This window comes from Etheostoma spectabile, chromosome 5, assembly GCF_008692095.1.
Source record: "Etheostoma spectabile isolate EspeVRDwgs_2016 chromosome 5, UIUC_Espe_1.0, whole genome shotgun sequence".
Lineage (NCBI taxonomy): Eukaryota > Metazoa > Chordata > Actinopteri > Perciformes > Percidae > Etheostoma > Etheostoma spectabile.
The window spans coordinates 25,908,275-25,931,482 of record NC_045737.1 but is presented as its reverse complement, the minus strand read 5'-3'; the positions used below and the strand labels follow the sequence as shown (position 1 = coordinate 25,931,482).

Genomic DNA, 23,208 nt, shown 5'->3' with positions numbered 1-23,208 from the left:
AATGTTTCCTGTCAGTGTGTTTTATATCTGATGTTGTTGGATTAATATATCTGCTGCATTATGTGTATGTTGCATTTTACTGCTGTAGATGTTTAAGTTTATGCTAATTCTAACTTCTTTATATACTGTTGGGTAGTTTAATCTACACTAATACATCCTATTCTATAAGATCATAATGTTTTGTAGCATCTCTGTCCTGTGAGAACCACGTATCTCTAAAAAGTCAACGCTTCATGGAGTAAGAAAAATAGCCTTTTTTCAGCTTTTTCCAGCTGATTTAACAGCCTTTTTAAAGACTTGATTTAGCTTCAGAAGTAGAAAATTTTTCTCAAAACATAAAGGAGCACTTTATCCTTCAGTTTATCACAAACATTCAAAATCAACACGTCTGGAGATACATAGTTTTCACTGGATAGAAAGGAGATGAAAAACTGCCATCTTAAAAGTAACTAAAGCTGTCAGACAAATGTAGTGGAGTTAAAAGTTAAATATTTTCCATACATCTGACCATGGTGGAGTAAGACTAAAAGTACCTCTAGTTTTTAGTAACATTCTGGAAAGTCACCATTTCCAAAAACAAATATTGTTTTCCACTTTTATGATATATCTATTTAATTTAGTAGTTTGAGAAAAAAACGATCCACATAATGTTGAAGAAATGAATCAGAAACTGAAGCACTCAATTTTCTCCACTGGGTGTCGCTGTTGGTCTGTATAACAGGGTTCATTAGTAGAATATAATTCCCGTGTTAATGTTAGGGTGCACCATTGACTTTAGTGACAGCAGTTGTCAAAATAGTCTCACCTCAAGGTACATTTGGTAGCTGTTCTGAAGCTTTTAATCATTTCACATGATCTTCCTCAGCAGACAGTTTCCTCAGTTGTCATGGGAACTGTAGATATTTCCTAATATTAATATAGCCTACAGAGCAACTCTGTTATACGTTAACGTCCTGCATTCAAAATTGTACAAAAGTACAGAAGTATTAGAAGAAAATGTAATTCAAATTTAAGTAAGCATTTATCTATCCAACCATCTTCATCTGCTTTTTCGGTGTTGAGTCACGTGGGGAGCAGCTCCAGCAGGGGACCCCTAATGTCCCGTTCTATTGTCCCCTCACTCGCAAACAAGACCCCAAAGTATTTAAACTTCTTCACTTGGGGTAAGGACTCATTCCCTACCTGACGAAGGCACTCCATTGGTTTCCTGCTGAGAACCATGGCCTCAGATTTGGAGGTGCTGATCCTCATTACAGCTGAAGGTCACAGGCCGATGATGCCATCAGGGCCACATCATCTGCAAAGAGCAGCAATGAGATCCCCAGCCCACCGAACTGCAACCCCTCCCCACTCCGACTACGTCTCAATATCCTGTCTATAAATACTACAAACAGGATTGGTGACAAAGCGCAGCCCTGGCGGAGGCCAACCCTCACTTGGAACGAGTCCGACTTACTGCTGAGAACCCGGACACAGCTCTCGCTTTGGTCATACAGAGATTGGATGGCCCAAAGAAGGGACCCCCTCACCCTATACTCCGGCAGCACCTCCCACAGTATCTCCGGGGACCAGTCATACGTTTTCTCCAGATCCACAAAACACATTTAGACCGACCGGTTGGGCATACTCCCAGGCTCCCTCCAGGATCCTGAGAGTGAAGATCTAATCCGTTGTTCCACAACCAGGATGGAATCCGCATTGTTCCTCTTCAATCTGAGGTTCGACTATTGGCTGAACCCTCCTTTCCAGCACCTTGGAGTAGACTTTACCATGGAGACTGAGAAGTGTGATATCCCTGTAATGGGCACACACCCTCCGGTCCCCCCTTTTGGAGAGGGGAACCGCCACCCCGGTCTGCCACTCCTTAGGCACTGTCCCAGACTTCCACGCAATGTTAAGGAGGTGAGCCATCCAAGACAGCCCCTCCACATCCAGAGCTTTCCGCATTTCTGGACGGAGCTCATCAATCCGTGGGGCTTTGCCACTGTGGAGTTGTTTTACTACCTCAGCAACTTCCTCCAGGGAAATTGACAAAAATCCCCCATCATCCTCCAGCTCTACCACAGAGGTTGTGTCAGCTGGATTTAGGATTTCCTCAAAGTGCTCCCTCCACCACCCTATTACCTCCTCAGTTGTGGTCAACAACATCCCACACAGCGGTGCTCAGCTGGGGGCTTGTGAGTACCCCCACACCCATCCAGTGCCTCACACCCTGGGCAACTCCGGAGAAGAAAAGAGTCCAACCCCTATACAGGAGCATGGTTCCAGAACCGAGACTGTGCATAGAGGATCTACCAGATCTACCAGATCTAATTGGTAGCGCTCCACCTCCTGCACAAGCTCCAGCTCCTTCCCCCACAGAGAGATGACATTCCAGAGTCAGCCTTTGCTGCCCAACTCTGGTCCATCGAGGCCCTTGACCTTCACTGCCTTCACTTCAACTGTAGCAGCGCACCGCCCCCAACGGTTTCTCCCACAGGTGGTGGGCCCATGGGATGTGTGTTTGTGTGTGTTTGTGTGTGTGTGTGTGTGGTTGTGTGTTGTGTGGGGTGTGTGTGTGTGTTGTTTGTGTGTGTGGTGTGTGTGCATTATAAAATTATAAAGTAAAAGTAGGCTTAGTTGCATTGTGGAGGCAGCAGACAGTTTCTGTTATCCAAGCAACCTTCTGACAGATGTGTATCCTTTGTGTAACTGTATTGTTTGTTATTTCTCAATAATATAGGCTACTATGTTGCTTAAATTGTTTGCTTAATGATTCGATGTTTTTTATTTTCTTTTGTAGATTATGTGATTTTTGTATGTGCATATAATACTTATTTAGGGGAGATTTCTTCTACAAGCCTTTAGGTTGTTGTTTTTCTAAATCCCACCTGCTGCACAACTTGCTTTTTTACTTTGTTGTTGTGTTTCTGCTGCTTTGTTGTATTGTGCAAATAAATATAGGCTAATCAATAATCTAAAAGTCAGATAAAGTTCTTTTTATTTTTATTGGCTAACGTGTTGAACCTTCCTCGTGCTCTGAAAGGGAGTTAGCTGCTGGACTTGTTTCCATTTCTCCGTCATTTAGCGAAGAAACGAAAGCGAAAGCAGCCGGAAGCCTGAGACGCCCTGCCGCCTGTTCGTGTCAGTCTCTCGGGGTGTTTGGACCGGACGGCACGATGGAAGGAAACAAGCACCCGCCGCCGGTGATCGTGGAGGGGGACTGGAGCCCGGATCAGACCAAAACAATGAAGAACAAACTGCAGCTTTACTTCCAGAGCAAGAAGAAGTCCAGCGGGGGAGACTGCCGGGTGGTGGCGGAGGACGGAGCTCCGAGAGCCGCCGTGTACTTCAAATCAGAGGAGGGTGAGTGTCTGCTTCATCCACTGTTTTTTGTTGTTGTCGGGAAATCAGAGTTTAATAGGCTAAATTAAAGTTTCAAACAAAGTTAGGTGACTTTAAACACTTTTCTGCGAGTCATCCTGATGGATGAGTCATAACAATTAGGCCTGTAAGGATAACTGCGACACATAACGCTGTCCACTGTAAATACACTGTGAAGTAGCCTAAGTCAAATTTAACTAACTGAAAGACTCAAAGATGTATGTCTTTACTGAGGAAATGTATCGACATTTTAAAACTGATACCAGCTCAGGTTGGCTGAAGAAGTTGGGAAATAAACACTCTGAGATTGTCTAATTTCCCAGTATGCACTTCACCTCTCCAGCAACCACTCCTCCTTATTACTCAGATCGTCAGAGTCCCAGCAGGAGGTTCTCAGGTGGATAAAATGAAAATATTGAACATTGTGATGGAACACAAAACCAGACTGTAGCTTTTTTTTTAAAAACAAGTAGTGAACCAAAAATTACATATGAAGGTTTTATGTCAAACAGCTGTGTATTTCCACATCCAGCAGTCATAGCAGTGCAGCATGATGATTGCTTAGGTTCTTTGTGTTTGTGTCCTCCTGATAAATGCCAGACCAGTATTCTCTCGCCTGTTTCCCCCTGAATTACTTGACGTACTTACTTACTTACTTATTTATTTAATTGCATTAAGAATTCCTTACATGGGAAAAGGATAAATCAAGGATAAAAACGCAATAAAGTCCAGGACTTATTTCTACTGTGGTTGTCAACACATAACATCAGGGCAAGACAAGACACTTACAAAATGCATAATAAACATTGACAAGATATAACATTTTACTTAAATAAATAAAAATTAAAACTGTAATTTGCTTTTTGTCCTATTCCGCAACCCTCTCTAATAACCAGGCTTTGACTGTCTTTTTGAAAGAGTTCAGTGTAGAAATGACTTTAATTTGCCGATCGAACTTATTCCACTGAACTGCCCCTATATAGACAAAGGTTCCTCTCCCTTAAATCTATAAGGACACAGGTCAGATATGCTGCCCCGCGTTTAGTCATTGTGTGTGTCCTTTAAAATATAAGGCACGACAAAAAAATTGGGACACTACCAAACAATATTTTATAGATCATGGTCAGTCTTGACATAGTAACACAAAACTCAACAGGGAGCCAGTAGAGCTCAACAAATTGATCTACCTGCAGTATATGAGACCTATGGCCCAAGTTCAGAATTACTTGTATTAATAATTTATTCTGTGCCGTTTGCAGCCTCCCTTTATTCGGTTTGTTAGGCCTTCAAACCAGGAAATAAATGCAAAGACAAAACTATTTAAAATTAAATCTACAGGTGGAGCTGTTGGCCCACACGGCCTCAAGTTTGGCAATCAGTCTATCATGATTCACCGTATCAGAGGCCTTTTTCAGATCCAATAACACCCTTCCGCAGAGATTTCCATTATCTATTTCCCTGAATATGATGTTGGATATATAGAGTAGGCATGAATCGGTAGAGTGTGATTTCCTGAATCCGGATTGGAATTTAAACATGAGGTTATCCAGTCTTTATGCTAAGCTAACTAGCTGCTGGCTGTAGCTTCATATTTTATTTAACATGATAGTGGTGCCAATGGGAACATCTTAAGTGTGATGATATTTTGAAATAGGAATAGAAAACTAATTATAACTACTACATTTGTGATCACAGTGCCACAGTGTTTCTATTGGCTGCGTGGTCAAAGTTGAACAAAGGTGAACTCTTGAATGCAGTCGTCATTCAGGCTTCAACAGAAGTGAATGGAAAACTATAGGGAATATTCATAGGATTTATGGTGTGATTTGAGTGTACCTTAACTCTTAGCAAGAAGTACAGAGTAAATAACCATTCCTCTAATTTAAGTAACCCTTTAAATTATTTTCTGATGTCTTTGTAAAACTGTTATATACTGGGAAATGAATTAATATACATAACAAAGTGTTTGATGTGATTCCAGTGAGAGAGCGAGTCCTCGCCCGGCAAAACCACGAAATCACCCTGGAGAATCAAACTGTCAAGTTACGTCTGATTTCTGCATCAGTAAGTAGAGACGCCGTTAAAGATTTACTTTTACCATCAGGTTCAGGATGTCCTCATGAACGTTCATACATACTGCATACCTGTAGAAGGTAATGATAAAGCCTTCATTACACCTTTACCTTCCCTGTAGGGCAGCCCACAGGACAAACCTTACATTATTTGTTCCTCTCCTGCTAACACTGAACAGATAATATAAGAGATGTTTGATGTTTTTTATTTATTCAACTTTTTCATCAGGATAGTTTTTTTCAAGTGTAACCCTGCAGACAAATTAGTAAGAGAAATAAACCTTAACTCCAGGTCTGCTTCCTAGCTGTTTCTGCACCTTTCGACCGCGTCTCTTTTCATTATCTCTCATAATAAGTGCTTCAGTCATATATTGATTGTGACATGCTAAAAGGCTTTCAGGCTGCAGTGAAAACATTTTTGTCTAAGTCAGGGGGGGACAAATAAAATGTTAATAATGTTGCAAAGAATCTTGCTTTTTGTAATAATATAAAGTATAAAATGCGGTGCTCCTCCCCAACACCTTTCCTCCAGTCCTTGAACACTAATGCTTATTGTGTCTGGATGACCTGATCCTTTATAGTATTACAGTTTTTTCCACCAGTGATCTGTATGTAAAACAATTCTTGGATGTCTGATGGCAGCAGGAAGTTGGACTTTAACACTCTGTTCTTCTTCTGTTCTTAGTGTTGTCATGTTGTGAACTCTGACAGGTTGTTCATAACCTGACCGACTGACACATCAGCTGCACTCAGATTAATGATGATCTCAAACAAAGAGATAACACGTTGGAGGGACAGTACTTAGTATCAGTTTTAAGTTCCTTCAGGTTAACTTCTAAAACTTTTTCTCTAAATGTCCCCTATGTTCCATTAAATGAACATTTAAAGTTCCACACTGTCTTAAAATGTAACAAATAGTGTGTATTATCTTACTCTCTTAAAGGTGCTCTAAGCAATGTTGGGTGATGTTACTTCTTGTTGACTTTCAAAGTATTTTAAAACAAAACAAGACTAGTTGGCTTCTTACTCCTCATCCCGTCCCCGCCCTTCTGTGCTTCCATGCACAGTATATTTTTCCAGCTGGAGATATTTGGTATTTTTTTTAAACTTTTGAAAATGTAAAACAAATCTGTGTTATAATAATATCACATTTATTTTTTATAGCGCTTTTGTAAACACTCAAAGACACTTTGAGCTTTGGCAGTTTTGGTAACAAACAGACAAACCAGACATGTACGTAGACAAGGTTACATGGGCAAGCACAGGCTAAGCAGGAGAGGTGGGCAATGAAAAGGAGGGAAAAACTGGGAAACATCAACTGGAGTTTATGAAGGTGTACCACACTATCAGGTGTGACACACATCATACAGGATAAAACTGGTTAAATACAGTATAATCTTAAAACAGAGTTGACGTCCTAAAATACTGAAACTAACTGCACGAGAGTTTTATAGAGTGTTAAAGTTAAACATTTACACACCAAGCAGCTGTATAACTGTCCTGTGTCGGGTTGGCCTTTTATTTTTCAGACATTCTGGCATTTTAATAGACGTCAGACAGTCACGGATAAACACCCTGAAAACCTGAAGTTGGATTTACGCATTTATTTAATTTTTAATCATTTATTTTGTTGTACAGATGTACTTGTTATGAATCCCAAGGGTTGCTCTCAAGCTTTTTTATTTAACAGCTAGAAACTTTTTAAATAAGATGATTGTAAAAGCATTTTTCAAAGTTAATACACTTTTCTCCATAATAATATTGTTTATCCATATGCACATTGGAAGTAGGTGAAGTTTTATTTCCCAGTGACACGGCCAAACTAAAAATTTGAAATGCCTGAACTTGAGTAAGTTACCAGTTGGCATGCAATACAGATTTTTAGACATATTTCCATTCTGTGTGATTTAAAGTGTTGTTTTTGTTTTCACTTCTCAGAGTCCAACAAACAGTGACGGCGTCTCAGGTAACACTGCCAGCTGTCTGCTGCTTCTCTGGTTTTTATGGTCCTTTTTCAAAGTCCATATAGTCTAAAACAATGAAATATATAATTGTTTGCTCTGTCTTTAATTTGGAATTAGATCTTTTTAAGCACACAGTTTGTTTATTGTTTAGCTCTGGACCCTTTGCTGCGTCTGATTGAGTTCATGTGTGCAGATAATTCATCTAACCCTGATTGTCTTGTTTCTCAGATTCATTGACAGATTCAAAGACTCCAAAGTCAGAAGCTGAACCTGGAAATGGAGATTCTACAAAGAGCCAAGAAGGTAAAAGAGTCTTTTTGTTCAGCAGGTCACCTGAGAATGCAAAATATGCAAGGCATTCATAATAATTTACTGGTATTTGAAAGGAAATCAGCAACTACTTTTAAACTCTCAAATTAAACTGTTCTTTTCATTAGAAATATATATTTTATAATATGTTAATATTAAAATATATACTGTGAAATACGTCCCCCCCCTAGTTTTGTCATATTTTTCAGTTTCCACATTTCTAAACACACAGATAAATTCCTGAGATAGAAATGATGCGGTAGCAAAGGTGAAGCATGTTTTTCTTTATGTCCTTTCAGAGTCGGTTCAGAGCGTTGCTGTGGTGTTGGACAACGTGTCAGACAGCATGTCCCCAGACATGCTATCCATGCTGGTGGAGAACATCTCGGGTTTGGACGAGAGCTGCTATAGTCTGGAGATCATCTGGGAGACCAACAGAGCCGTTGTCACCTTTAACAAACCTGAAGGTTGGTGTGACAGCCCCAGAGCGTGCGTGCGTGCATGCGTGCGTGTGTGTGCCATTCATGCACCACTAATCTTGACTTCCACACCTCATTGTCATTATGTTTGCCTTTTACGTGTAATGAATCTCAGTTGGTTAAGACTGACTTTGACATGCATCTACCTGCTTTGTTTTGGCCTGCTAGCCGGTCATAACTACGAGACTGCAGTAAATATACAGATTCATATTTTTAACAACATCAACACAAAACTGAGCAATATTAAAAACTATCATGAAGCCTTCTGAGTTATGTTTCAAGTTGATCTTATTTGTGTGAAATCCTAAATATACACAGGCAAATAACATGTGGAATTAACACCAAACATATTTAGAATAGATAACTACGTTTGAAATAACTGGAAATTGCCTGAAATGGAAACAGAAAGAAAACTAAACCCAAAGCAGAAAAGATATTCTGCTGCTGGGAGATGAACAGGGAAATCAGTAAACAATAAGGATAATTTAATTAGCACTATACCGGTATTTATGTTGTTTGTAACGCTGATGAATGCAAACAAAAAGAAAAGAAACATCATATTAAATGTTTGAATGAAATGTAAATATACAAAATGTGGATGTGTTGTTTTTGTTGTCTCAGCTATTGTATTATCCAACTAAAAGTTAGCTTGTAGGTGACAAATCTCCAAGAGCATTGATTATGTGTTATTAAATAAATCATATTATTGTAACGCTAGTGAATATTTGTGTTAACTATTAACTCGTTGTGATGACATACAGGTACTTTCAGGGCGTGGATAGAGTAAGAGCACGGAGACAGCTTTGACTGTGTAACTTGGTCCATTTCTTTAATGACACTTCCCCCAGCGTAGATCAACTCAAGACTAACAAAAACATGCTTCAGCATCTCATCATATCCCTCCGCCAACCCGTTAACTGAATTACAGGCAGGGAAGGCCTATAACATGTAGCTCCCTTGTTAAATGAAGGAACAGAATACACTAGGAAGCTACAATTGATGGAAATATGTTATTTCAGTAACCCTAAAAACATCTAGTCTCATTTTACATTATCATATACAGTTCTTGTAAAAATTCTCACCCCAAGGTCCATTTCAAAACTGTTCTGGAGATTATAACATGATTTTCACCAGCAGACTATGACTCTACGCTATCAGTCTTTAATGTCTTTATGTCTTTAATCTGAGAAAGAAAACCCAAAAATTAGAAACTGAATCCACAAAGTAGCAAGTACAGAATATTTAATTTAGAAACCCAGAATCAGTCATGTTGTAGTTATGTATTTTTTATTCCTAACAACAGTTGTAGTTGTCAACTACTGAGCCTGTTTCATCCTTAAATGAGTAATCTAGAATATTTTGCAGATGTGGAGAAGTTCCTCTCTGTGAGTGAGTCCACCCAGAAGCTGCAGAAACGCGGACTGAGTGCTCGGCCACTGGAGGCAGCAGAGAGCGTCCGTGTGGAGAGTCTTCCTCCGACTGTGGTTAAAGGTACACAAACTGTTAAATAACTGTTTTCTGTCTGCAACATTTATTTTACTGTGGTCACAAATTCCTTATATCTCATTTCTTTCCAGACATGTTGGAGCTGTATTTTGAAAAGAGCTGGGCTCTGCCAGAAAATATTGTCATGATCCCGTCTGAACAGGCTGCCATTGCAACTTTCAACAACCCCAAAGGTTTTTCATTTAGCTTTACTACTCATGCTTTACACACTGTTACTTAAAATTAAAGTGTTTTCTAATTTCAAGACAAATGTCTAGAAGTACAAACGTACCACAGAAATACACAATTTGGCCGGAATAATGTGGACAATTTAGTCAACATGGGCATGGGAAGAATTCCGGTTGATTCCGACACGTAGCTCTGTTCTTTGTAAATTTGGAGTGCTGTCAGTAGAGAGAAAAATGAAAACAATCGATGCTGCCTACACCGTGTTATCCTCCTGCTAGAGTTAGCACCCAACAGGCTTACAGGCAAGGTTTTAACGTGTTTTTAGCCTCTAAACATGTTCAAAATTTCATTAAATGGGCCTACCCATGTGCAGTAATTCCTTCCAAATGAACACAGTAGCAGATGTGAAAGAAATGCATGAAAGCTGTTCTAATTCAGCTGTGTTTAGTTCCAGTGTTGATACGGCAGTTAGAGAGTCTACAAACTGCAACACAGAAAAAAAATATGAATTGATTTAAAAGTGTCTCCAAACCTACCTTAATTATAACTTGTCTCCTGCTAGTTGTACTACAGCACTAAGCATATGCTTATTTTTGAAAATATGTTTGTATCTCTTTTTGGTGTTGTAGTTTGTAGACAGTCTCGAAGCACTTCTTGCAGTATCAACACGGGATCTAAACACAGCTGAATTAGCGGAACTTTTCATGCATTTCTTTCACAACTACTGCCGTCAGATTCACTGTGTTCACGCGGAAGGAATCACTTCACATGGGTAGGCCTTTGTAATGACATTTTGAACATGTTTAGAGGTTAAAAACGCATTGAAAACTTGCCCTGTTTAAGCCTTTTGGGTGCTAACTTTAGCAGGAGGATAACACGGTGTAGGCAACACCGTTAGTTTTAGTTTTTTTCTCTACTGACAGCTTTCCAAATTTACAAACAGCAGAGCTACGTGTTGGAATTGACCGTAATTCTCCTTTAATGTGTTGCTCTAACAGCCTCAAAAAATCTGGTTTTGGGCTTTCCACCAAATTTTAAACCTGCTGGAGGTGTTTGCTCTCTTTCAGCCCCAAGAGAATTTCATTTTGAAATTTATTATAACAGCAGAACATATTGTTTAGCGCTCAGGCTCTGATATCATTACTCCCAAGGAGATATGTTTTCATGAGATATTGGTTAGGGATGTTTCCCCCACTCTAAGAGCCTGCAGGTGTATGTTCCGGTGGTAGTGGGGTTGAAAGAGCAGGCAGCAATACAGGGCAGCGGCAGCGTTGAAAAGGCACAGGGAGAGATGGGTAAATGTCGTGGCTTAAATAGACCGCCAAAGTGAGAGGGTGTGTTTGGTGAATGATATGGAGAATGAGGCATGTACCATGTGTATGAGGTCAGGACTCTGTAGAAGTTCTTCCACACCAAACTGGGAAAACCATTTCTCCATGTAGCTGGTTTTGTGCAAAGGATATTCAATTCAATTCAATTTATTTATAGTATCAAATCACAACAAGAGTTATCTCAAGATACTTTACAGATAGAGCAGGTCTAGACCACACTCCAGAATCCACAAGGACCCAACAGTTCCAGTTTTTTCCTCCAGAGCAAGCAACAGTGCGACAGTGGCGAGGAAAAACTTCCTTTTAGGCAGAAACCTCGGTCAGACCCAGGCTCTTGGGAGGCGGTGTCTGACGGGCCGGTTGGGGTTAGAATGAAGAGTTAGTTTGTAGTAGTTCTTTGTAGCATAGCAGGGCACTGTGGGCGTTACAAGGCACAGCAGGACGTAGCTGGGCACCGCAGAGCGTAGCAGGATGTAACATGGCATCGCAGGACATGTAGCGGGACCATGGACAGCTGCTACCCTGATTTTTGGCGCCTCCCTGATCCGAGGAAACGTGCTGGGGGGAAAAGAACATAAGGACTCCGGGGAATGACTCCCCGGAGCTAAATTAGTAACCAGCATTTCTGGGACATGGATGCACACAAATGGAAAGATAGATGAGAGAGGAGCTCAGTGTGTCAAAGGAAGTCCCCCAGCAGTCTAAAGAGAGAGAGAGAGAGAGAGAGAGAGAGAGAGGGAGAGAGACATGACCATCCCACTGTCTAGCAGAGGTGGCTATGAGAGAGAGAGAGGAGAGAGAGAGAGAGAGAGAGACATGGCCATCCCACTGTCTAGCGGAGGTGGCTATGATGAGAGAGAGAGAGAGACATGACCATCCCACTGTTAGCGGAGGTGGCTATGAGAGAGAGAGAGAGAGAGAGAGAGAGAGATGAGAGAGAGAGAGAGAGACATGGCCATCCCACTGTCTAGCGGAGGTGGCTATGAAGAGAGAGAGAGAGAGAGAGAGAGAAATGACCATCCCACTGTAGCGGAGGGGCTATGAGAGAGAGAGAGGAGGAGAGAGAGAGAGACATGGCCATCCCACTGTCTAGCGGAGGTGGCTATGAGAGAGAGAGAGAGAGAGAATGACCATCCCACTGTCTAGCGGAGGTGGCTATGAGAGAGAGAGAGAGACATGACCATCCCACTGTCTAGCGGAGGTGGCTCTGAGAGAGAGGAGAGAGAGAGAGAGATGACCATCCCACGTTCTAGCGGAGGGGCTATGAGAGAGAGAGATCAATTTTATTATATAGGCTTAATCAACAACAACAGTTATCTCTTTGCCTCTAGCGGCATAACTAAGGGATGGTTCAGGACTCTCCTGAGCCAGCCCTAACTATAAGCTTTATCAAAAAGGAAAGTCTTCAGCCTACTCTTAAATATGGATACGGTGTCTGCCTCCCGAACCCAAACTGGAACCTGGTTCCACAGGAGAGGAGCCTGATAGCTGAACGCTCTGGCCCCTGTTCTACTTTTAGAGACTCTAGGAACCACCAGTAATCCTGCATTCTGGGAGCGCAGCGCTCTTGTAGGGTTGTAAGGTACTATGAGCTCTTTAAGATAAGATGGTGCCTGACCTTTAAGAGCTTTGTAGGTCAGGAGAAGGATTTTAAATTCTATTCTGGATTTTACAGGAAGCCAATGCAGAGAGGCCAAAACAGGAGAGATGTGGTCTCTTTTCCTGGTTCCCGTCAGAACACGTGCTGCAGCATTCTGGATCAGCTGTAGAGTCCTTATGGACTTTTCCGAGCAGCCTGATATTCTCATGTTAAAACAAGAAAGAGACTAACCCAAACTTGGAAGACCACTATAATCGAAAAACATAATTTCTTGCAAGTAAATGTAAGAAGACTAGTGTCCACATACCCTTGGCCATATACTTTAGTATGTCTTATGACCTGTAAAGAAGTTTAGTGTTATTTAAATGCCTTGTAGCTACAAATAGAACAAGCACTGACCTGAGCTTTCTTATTATTCTGTGTGTTGCTGCAGTTGTGGAATGCATTTGCATAAAACAAGACATTGTGATGCGGTCCATCCCTATCAAGGTGTATCCGTACTATAAGTCCCTGGGCACCGCCCTGTACGGCAGCGAGCGACCAACATGGAAGATGCCCGAGCCCTTTACAGAGAGCGTTCACCATGTTGTCTGGAAATTCCTCCTGATGAAGAAACTGTTAAAAACCATCAACGATCAGATGCGTCCGTACTTCTGCAGTGTGGACTTGGATAACCCTGAGGTGAAACTCAGCCCTCTCCCGAGCTTTTTGAGGCAGCAAGGTCTGACGGCCAAACGTGTAGATAACTGGATGAACACCGCCCTAGAAGCCTTTCGTCAGCAAATGTCTCAGTACACAGCCTTTGAATGTGCAGCAAATGCACGTGCATGGAAAGCTGCAGAGAAGGAGGTCCGTTCGGTTGTCAGGGAAGACGCCGTCCTGGTGCTGGATGCATCCAGGGGGACTTTGACCGTGGCTGGCCGAGCCACCGACATAAAACAAATCAGGGCTCCTGTGGAGAACATTGTTCTTAAAGCCATGAGTCAGATGAAACGGCAGACAGAAGGTGTCTCTGAGGTAATGGTTATGTCCCCTGCAGAGTTCTACATCCTGCAGCAGAATGGGGTGCAGAAAGCTGCCCAGGACATTTCCCCTGACATGAACCTCTCCTTTGATGAAGGCACCCAGACGTTAACCATCACAGGACTCCCTGCAGAGGTTTACCAGACTAAGTCGTGGATCTTGGAGAGGAATGTGGCTATGAGTAAAAAGCAGCTGAATGTCCCCACACATCTTCTAGACTTTCTCAAGACAGTGGATCCCATGGACATGTCCCAGGACCTGTTCACGTCTCAAAGCATCAGTGCCATCTACAGCATTGAGAGCAAAGGGGTTTTCCTGTTGGGGAGTTCTGAGAGTGTCCTCGCTGTCGCAGAGAATAAGATGAAGACAGTTTTTGGCGTACAGACTCTGGATGTGGAAGACCAGGAAGTTCTTAAACTTCAAAACTGGGTAAGCTTGAACCAACAGCTGTTGGACACCTACAACTCCTTAAAGAAGAAAACAGTGGCCATTCAGATCCACCCAGAGAGGAGAGACAAAGTAACTGTGGCCGGCTTCCAAAATCCGGTGAAAGAGGTCAGCAGCAGTCTAAAGGAATTCATTGTGAACTACTCACGAGTTCAAGAAACCATTCGTGTCGAGTCATGCGCTGTAATTCAGTTCATTGACAAGAAAAAATCACAAGATTGGTCCAGTATTGCCAAGAATAATGATGTAGAAGTCCGTTTTGATCCAGAGAGGCCAAGAATCACTCTTGCTGGGGCTCGTCTTCACGTCCAGAAAGCTAAAATCTGCTTTCAGAAACTGACCAGTGCTCTCTCCACTGACAATTTCATTGTGGACAAGCCTGGAGCTAAGAAGTACTTCCAAACTCAAGGAAGCCTGTTCCTGTCTACAATAATGACAGAGCTAAGCTGTGTGGTGATGCTTCGTCCAGAGAATCAAGACGAAGAGGAAGAAGAGAACTGTGAGGAAGACAATGACCTTTGTTATTGCAAAGTGAAGACCCCAAGTGGAGTTCTGATTTCAGTCAGCAAGGCCGACATCTGTAGCTTCCACGTGGACACGGTGGTCAACGCAGCTAATGAGGACTTACAGCACATTGGCGGCCTGGCTTTAGCCTTGCTAAAGGCTGCGGGACCCGAGCTGCAGAAACTCAGCAACGACCATGTTGCCAAAAGTGGAAAACTAAGTCCGGGTGATGCCATCGTTACAGGTGCATGTAACCTGCCTTGCAAGTACGTCATACATGCAGTCGGCCCACGTTTTTCTGACTTTAACAGGCAGATGTCAGTGTCACGTCTGAAGCTTGCTGTTAAAAATAGTCTGGCACAAGCAGAGGGAGTGAACTGCTCCACCATTGCACTGCCAGCGATCAGCTCAGGTGTGTTTGGTTTTCCTGTTGAACTCTGTGCTGAGACCATAGCTCAGGCAGTGCGGGACTACTGTGACAATCCAGGAGGTCCAAGATCGTTGACGGAGATTCACCTGGTGGACAACAATGATAAGACCGTAAGAGTCCTGGCCACAGCTGTCAATAAAAAGTTCATGGACCTCGGACCTACTATGACTGTACCACATGAGGCAGGAGGAAGAGGCACTGGGGCTGCAGGGTAAATAGAATAAACTTTTTTTATCATAAGCAACTTTTACTGTTGATTAGAACATGGATTTGAAGATTGAAATTTCTTATGTCTACATGGCAAATATGAAGCTACAGCTAGCAGCTGGTTAGGTTAGCATAAAGACTGGAAATGGGGGAAACAGCTAGTCTGGCTCTTTCCAAATGTAAAAACGAAATCCAAAAAGTATGTACAAAAACCAAAGTGTAAAAACATCAATTTGATGTTTTACAGGGGTTTTTGTTCCAGACTATTTCTTGGCTCTGAGCAATTGGAAGGAAACCAGCTGAGACTCCAGGAAGTGCTCTCAGCAAAGAAATAGTGGGAAACCTAATTTTTCTGTAAAGTAACACATTTTCTGTTTTACACGTATGTAACAGTTCCTTAACTCACCCGGCAAGGGAAAAGTACAACGCATAAAAATTAAGGTAATGGGCGGATCTCTGATATCTATAGGCTACTTTATTTACACAACCCCTGAATACTCTTAACCCCCCAAACACTCTAATTGCCTCTAATTTGGCTCAATAAACATGCTAATAAAATTTAAAAAAAGAAGACCATTGAATATAGGTTTCACTGTGTGTATTAGAAACACAACTAATTAAACCTCGGACACACCCACTCTATACAAACACGTTAAAGCACTCAAAGCATCCCACACATTTAAATATGTTTCCCCCAAAACACCCCAACGTCCCAACAAAACAAATTTCATTCAGTAAACTTAAATAGTCCGGATCCAGAATAGCAAACGTAGAGAACAAACAAAACAAAACAAAACATGGCCGGAGAAGCGTGGCGAGAAGACGCAGTTAATTACTGTCCACACGGGCAACTTATGCAACCTCGCCACGGTCCGTTCAGCACCAGGGTCGCCGCCGTAGTCCCAAGGAGAAATCCCAAGTTTTAATCCACCGGAATATATACTTTATCCAGTGGTTGGTGTCGCCTGGAAAACATGCCACGTTGCGCCCTCTAAACACGACCGCTTCTTTCCGTCCTTCTCCAGAGTCCAATCGATCAGCTGATGATGATCCCTTACGTCACAACCCAGTGTCATTTTATAGAAGCATCAATTAGTAAAGCGTTTCAAAACAAAGGAAATAATACACCAAAATCAGACCATACACAATCCGTGATACAAATCCAGGCCTCTGATAACACAGCTTATATATTTTATCTATATGGGAAAAACAACAATATACTCCTGCATGTTCCCCACACATAAATTTGCCGCTACCGGAGATGGACATGTACAACCATTACACATGGCCTTTTAAACATGTTAAACAGAGAAAATAAAGATTTAACATGTCACTCAGGGAGCTTGATAGGTGGTAGTTGGTGGATTTTTTTTACTTTTAGACAAAGCCAGGCTACATTTGAAACAGCGTTTGAATCAGACAGAGTTGTTTGAAGGTGGGTTTTTGTGTCTTAAAACATATATATTGTTCATCCCCCAGCAGATATCAGGTGAGTCGAGGTAAGAGCCACTCGCCCAGGGACGGCCGGTTTGGTGAAGGAGGAGGCCGCAGAAAGGGGGCTGAGGGGGCAGGAGCTGGATTACAGGGAGGCCTGCAAGGTAACAGGGGAGCTCCCGGGGGACACGCCTGGCCTGGAGGAAATGGAGGGTAAGGATCTGTTACTTCTTTTTATCTCTCTTTTCTCTAGTCTTCTTAGTAATTTATTTTTTGCACCTCAGTTTAAGACTCCGGTCCATCATAGGGTCAGAAACAACTCAAGATCAATGTAAATCCAACAAGACTAAACACCAAAATGTATAAATAAGGAAAAGAGAGCCACATTACCTGTACAGTGCACTAACATGTTCACAGATTTTTGTCTTTTTGATGTGACTTCATTCACTGTGGTGACATCAGTCCTGTCCTGTAATTTGCTGTAGCTCAGGCAGGATAGAGCAGACCACAGCTGAGGGTCTGAAGATTGTTCTGTGGAAAGGAAACATTCAGGACCAGACTGTAAGTACTGAGGCTGTGTTGCATTTTAAAAGCATCATTTGACTAACCGTTTACTGCACCAACTTGATTGATGTCTGTGTCTTAAAGGTCCCATGACATGAAAATTTCACTTTATGAGGTTTTTTAACGTTAATATGCGTTCCTCCAGCCTGCCTTTGGTCCCCTCGTGGCTAGAAATTGTGATAGGTGTAAACCAAGCCCTGGGTATTCTGCTCTGCCTTTGACAAAATGAAAGCTCAGGTGGGCCAATCTGGAATCTTGCCCCCTTATGAGGTCATAAGGGGCAAGGTTACCTCCCCTTTCCCTGCTTTGCCCGCCCAGAGAATTTTGTCCCAACCATGAGAGAGAGACATCATGGCTTTTAAACGAACAAAGTGGCAGTTGGTCAGACCACACTCCCAGCCTCCACTTTTTATATTGTATTGTATTGTATTTCTACCTGAGAAATGACTTAACAGAAATATTGGTTGTCTAAAATGAACCTTCTTATCCTTTCAGTTGTAGTCTTAAACTTGTCTACAATGCTGTGGTTTTTGGTCCACAGACTGCAGTCATTGTCAACACCATCTCAGAAGACATGAAGCTGAACCAGGGAGCTGTTTCCAAAGCGATCCTGCAGGCGGCCGGGCATGGCCTCCAGTCAGCTGTTCTGTCGGAAGCCGGGGCAAGAGCACTGCCATACGGCGATGTCGTCATCACCGACGGCTTCAACCTCAAGTGTCGAAAAGTCTATCATGCTGTTTGCCCATTTTGGAACAACGGAGCTGGCCAGGAGGTGAGGGTTTTCAGTTACAGAAATTTTATTTTAGGCAGCTGGGTCGTACTGCAGTCCACATTGGCAGGTAGCCAATGAGAATTGAGTGATTCATTTTTTTTTGCAACTGTTTTTCTTTTACATTTCAACAAAGTCCGCCATATCGTTGTATTTTAGCTAAAAATTTGGCGGCACATTACTGTGGTAAAGAGGCCAGCTGAAATAAACAACTAACAAAAAGATGAGTCAAAGAAAAGTAAAAGAAGGCGTTTTAATAAAAAGTGGACAATTGGCGTCAAGCCACTGTGGATTTAAAAATCCACCTGTCAAAAAAGTTAACTTCAGGCCCTGGTCATGTTTTGTTAAGGTTGGTAATAATAATTTTTTGGACTAATACAACGGGAGAGGAGAATGAGCGATTCTCAATGTGACAACCATTTCCTTTCACTTTTGTGACAAGTAGCCTCCTTTTTTATTTTTATTTTTACCTTGGCAATGAAGTCATAGCACACATGGTTTTCCACATTTAAGATATTAGTTTATTAGTCCCACAGTGGACAAATTTGCAGTGTTACAGCAACAAAGGGGATTGTGTAATAACATGAAGCAAGATATAGTAAGTAGACAAACTGAAGGTGGAATTCACAGTATTGCACGTAGGAAATATATATTAAACATTGCATTGTTTAATATAGCGATAAAGACCTTGAGATGTCTCTCCTTAAACGCACTAAAGCTGAGTAGAAGTATGAAATTGCATTAAATGACAATATTAAGTAAAGTACCTCAAATGTCCACTTATGTACAGTACGTAAGTAAATGTACATATTGGACTCATAAGGCTCCATGTATAAGTTTATTTCCAGAGTCTTACTTACTTCTTCTGTATGTTGTCTTTTTGTCTCAGGAGTTAATATCCATCATCAGATATTGTCTGGAGAAGGCTGAGAAAAGTCGGATGGCGTCGCTGTCCTTCCCGGCCATCGGCACAGGAAACCTTTGCTTCCCCAGAGACGTGGTGTCCAGAGTCCTGCTGCAGGAGATCCACTCGTACAGCCGCAGGAAAACTCCTCGCCATCTGAGAGAGGTGGCCATCGTTGTTCACCCGAGTGACAACCAAACGGTTGATGTGAGTTTCATTTTGTTAAAGACAGCATGTTTAAGTATAAAAAAATAAAAGAAATCTTGAGGTGTGACATTAAAGTGAAGTGAGACCTCTGTAGCACATTAGCTGCTATTAGCATTAAACACCACAATCTATAGTGCGTTCCATTTAGCTCAGAACTCGGAAGCCAAAGCAGGGAATAACTTCACACCAGAGTTAAATGCGTTCCATTTCTAAGTCGGATTTTCACTGTTTTCATTAGCTCTAGCCAGGTTAGCCATTGTTAGCAATGTCAGTTTATAACAACACATTACGCACTTTGTTTTCACAAAAAAACAGCGTAGCAACATGCACACAAATAGAAGATGGACAGGACTTTGTGTACAACTTATTTAGTGAGACACATATAAAACAGAAGAGATTATAACTGTACGTTAGTACAGCTTTTACAACTGTTGATGCACGGAGCATCCATGTTCGATTTTTATCTCGGGGTACTCGGTGGTTGCCTGACTTCTGAGGTCAGGGTGTGTGTTGTCGACTTTGACCTCACAAAATCTGACTTCCGAGTACAAATGGAACACACTACTATTATGCAATTTAGGCACCAGGTTTTGATGAGGAAGAAGGACATCTCTGGTTCTGCAGCATTGATTTTGGTCCTTTTTGTTTTAAACTGTGGATCACAAGTCTGAAAATGAAAAGTGCAATGACAAAGTTGTGGAGGACTCCTTTAAACTGAACTTTTTTACCCACAGAGATGCATACAAGCAGGTATTGAGCAGCAAACCTGTATCAAATCACTTGTATTAAAATAATGTGGCAACATCTTGTTTGTCAGTGTTTCACCAGAGGATTTAAAGGTCAGACTGGCCAGAGAAATATCCAAACTGAAGCTCTGGAATTTAACGAGGCACCAGTTAGGTCATCAGTCAACCAATCCCAACAGTCCCCAGGTAAGAAGCCTACACACCTTTCATTTATGTTATCTTCAAGTGAAATTTTTATGAACAACAAAACTGTTGAGAAAAGACAGAACAAATCAAACAAAAGTAATCTTTAGATTTGAGAATGTAAAGGGTCAAATTATTGATTATTTTAGACGTCAACTTGTGAATGTAATTGATTTGCGGATTTTAGAGACAGAACGTTTTGAGCCTCCAGATCACCTGGCTCAAACTATTTTTGGCAGTTCAGTGTTTAATGATTTTGTCTATTAAGGGCATTAATGCAAACCCATTTTAACGGCGTCAATTTTTTTATCACGTTACTTTTGGCCTAGCAAACTTTGCAGTTTTTTTCACATGCTGTTGCAACCACAAGTAACGTTAGAAAAACTACAAGTACTTTCAAAAACGTAAAGTTTCCATCCAGAATCTTATTGGCATCCATTTCAGCGAGACACAAGACCAAAGTGATCTGTGTGTTTTGTCGTTGTGAACTGAGCTACCATCGCAGCACGTCCAGTCTGAAATACCACTTGATGGCCAAGCACACAGCTGATGCGAATTCTCCGCCCCCTTGTCAAATTATTTTTTTCACCCTTTTGTTGATGGACAGTGTTACATTGTGTGAGAGATTATTTTCTCCAAGTGTGAATGACTGCTCCAAGTGAGAATGTTGCGTGTTAAATTAAAAACTACAGTAGGCCATGCCAATGTTGTTTTCAATAAAAAAACATTTGCACAAAGCAACTCGATCAACTTTTCCATGTTGATTAAAATGAGAAAAAATAATGGAATAAACAGAAATCAAGGGACATTTAGAATAGGTAAAAATGTGCAATTAATTGAGATTAATTGCAAGTTAACGATGACATTAATGTGATTAATTGTGATTTTTTTATATATATATATATATATATATATATATATATATATATATATATATATATATATATGAGCTTTGTGTGTGTGTGTGTGTGTTGCGTGTCTGTCTGTGTGTAAGCCTCCTTCAGCCAGGTGTCGTCCCCCTCCCTTGGCGTGTATCGGATGCAGATGGGTCAGCTCACCCTCGAGGTGTCATCTGGAGACATCACCAAGGAGGCCTGTGATGTCATCGTCAACTCCTCCAATCAAAGCTTTAACCTAAAATCAGGTGACTCTTTATTTCTCCTCGTCATTTTGTTGGTCTTACCAAACAAACCTTGGAGAACATTTATACACATCACTTTTTTCCAAATGACAGTGTTTTATGCATTTATTTTTTCAAAGTATTACCTTTCTTACCAGGCTGTCATTAGTTTCAGTTAAGTTAAGTTTAATGAAAATTGAATTGCATATATATATATATAAAATGTCTTTAATGCAATGCAAAGGAGAAGTTTCAGTCTCACTTTAAAAACATATAACATATAATGTTACATTGACCAAAAATAAAACAAACAAAAAACATTCAATAAAAATGTTGAAATGTTTTGGCATTTTAATTTAAATATTCCTTTTAACTTACAGCAGTATCATTTATTATTCTTACTCTTCTTCTATAATACCCCAGGAGTGTCGAAAGCAATCTTGGACCGGGCTGGACTAACCGTTGAGCTGGAGTGCTCACAGATTGGTATGTAGCTGGAATTTAACCTTCCCCGCTTTACATACACACACTTCAGTCACAGTGCAACTGCTCTTCTTCTGATAGAGAGCAGTATTATTTGGGTTATTGCAAAACTCCAACTTTTTTGTCTGATGCACCTCTCAGATGAATTAAAATGCTACATGATGTTTCAAATGTGTTTATTTTAATTGATTTTAAGGTAGTTAAGTAACACTACAAATGCAAAGTAATTCTCAATGTTTAGGTTGGTATACTTCAATTGTCATTTATATTTTAACCATTCAGCTATTACTTTTAGTTGTTTAATTTGTTTATCTATACATTTTAGGTAACTATTATGACCTGAGTGTAAGTATAGGCCTAGTTAAATATTTGTAAAATTCATCCCCGTTCATTTCAACTTCTCTGCTAGCTTGTTAGCTGGTTTTCATGTTGTTGTTGAATGTCTGCTATTCTGGTTGTATCACCAGGCTGTGTTATGAGTGTTGTTTGGTTTGTCTCTGTAGTAAATTCTCCGAATTACCAGCCTGGTCTGTTCATCTTAACGTTGGCCGGCAAGCTGCCCAGCACACACATTATCCACGTTGTCGGCCAGAATGATCCTGCAAAGATAAAGGATGTGGTTTACACAGTGCTGAAGTTCTGTGAGGAGAACAAGCTCAGCTCTATCTCCTTCCCGGCCCTGGGAACAGGTCTGTTCAAACAGAAACTGTACAGTATACAAATCAGTCATTATTTGAAGTTTTGTTTAACTTTTATTGAGTGTATTTTAAAGAAAAATCTTCTCGTGAAGGGATTCTAATGAGACAAGAAAGAGCAAAGTCTAATTTCTCTCAAAAATTTTCTTTTTCATCTCACTGGTTTACTTGTTTGTTTAGTCATCTCTATCATTTTGTTTGGATTTACTGTCTTCTACAGTCCACAGTCCATTACTGTAATATATTCACTCATCTCAGTGTAGTAAAGCTGACTAAAGATACATTTGATGTGATGTTCAGGTACAGTACATTCTGTCTGCACAGAGTTTGTATCACATCAACCAAATCAAATATTAAAATTAAGCAGCTGTTATTGTACTGAAGTAAAAGTACCAATACCATGATGTACTTATAAGTTCTCAGTTACAAGTTAAAGTAATTCATTTTCACACTATTTACTATATTTACAGTACTTGATTTACAGCTGATATGTGAAAAGGTACACAACCTTGTTTGTTTAACAGTAATTTAGTTTTACTGCAAATCATCACAGCAAGTGCATTTGTTTTCTGTTGTGTACTCTTGCTAGCTTACTGAGACAAATGTAAAACGCTAGATGTAAAACATGTTCATCTGCTCACTTTGTTGTTTGTAAAACTGTAACCTATTGAATTGTGAATGGTCACAGTAAAAGACAAGC

At 40.9% G+C, this 23,208-nt stretch overlaps 1 protein-coding gene across 4 annotated transcripts in view; it reads left to right on the top strand.

Annotated features, from left to right (window-relative positions):
- The first annotated feature begins 3,066 nt into the window (after positions 1-3,066).
- Positions 3,067-23,208, top strand: part of LOC116689890 (protein mono-ADP-ribosyltransferase PARP14) — a 25,166-nt gene continuing 5,024 nt past the window's right edge. For 2 of the 4 annotated variants that reach the window (XM_032516551.1, XM_032516550.1), the window contains exons 1-16: positions 3,067-3,345; positions 5,345-5,427; positions 7,374-7,401; positions 7,628-7,702; positions 8,008-8,175; positions 9,553-9,678; positions 9,765-9,866; positions 13,226-15,407; positions 16,883-17,050; positions 17,323-17,398; positions 17,943-18,173; positions 19,060-19,281; positions 20,099-20,213; positions 21,205-21,354; positions 21,754-21,816; positions 22,317-22,502. In XM_032516551.1, the coding sequence (XP_032372442.1) occupies positions 3,159-3,345; positions 5,345-5,427; positions 7,374-7,401; positions 7,628-7,702; positions 8,008-8,175; positions 9,553-9,678; positions 9,765-9,866; positions 13,226-15,407; positions 16,883-17,050; positions 17,323-17,398; positions 17,943-18,173; positions 19,060-19,281; positions 20,099-20,213; positions 21,205-21,354; positions 21,754-21,816; positions 22,317-22,502 (4,162 nt within the window). In that variant the 5' untranslated portion in view covers positions 3,067-3,158. The remainder of the gene's footprint in view (positions 3,346-5,344; positions 5,428-7,373; positions 7,402-7,627; positions 7,703-8,007; positions 8,176-9,552; positions 9,679-9,764; positions 9,867-13,225; positions 15,408-16,882; positions 17,051-17,322; positions 17,399-17,942; positions 18,174-19,059; positions 19,282-20,098; positions 20,214-21,204; positions 21,355-21,753; positions 21,817-22,316; positions 22,503-23,208) is intronic. The other 2 variants (XM_032516552.1, XM_032516553.1) reach the window with 2 other exon arrangements.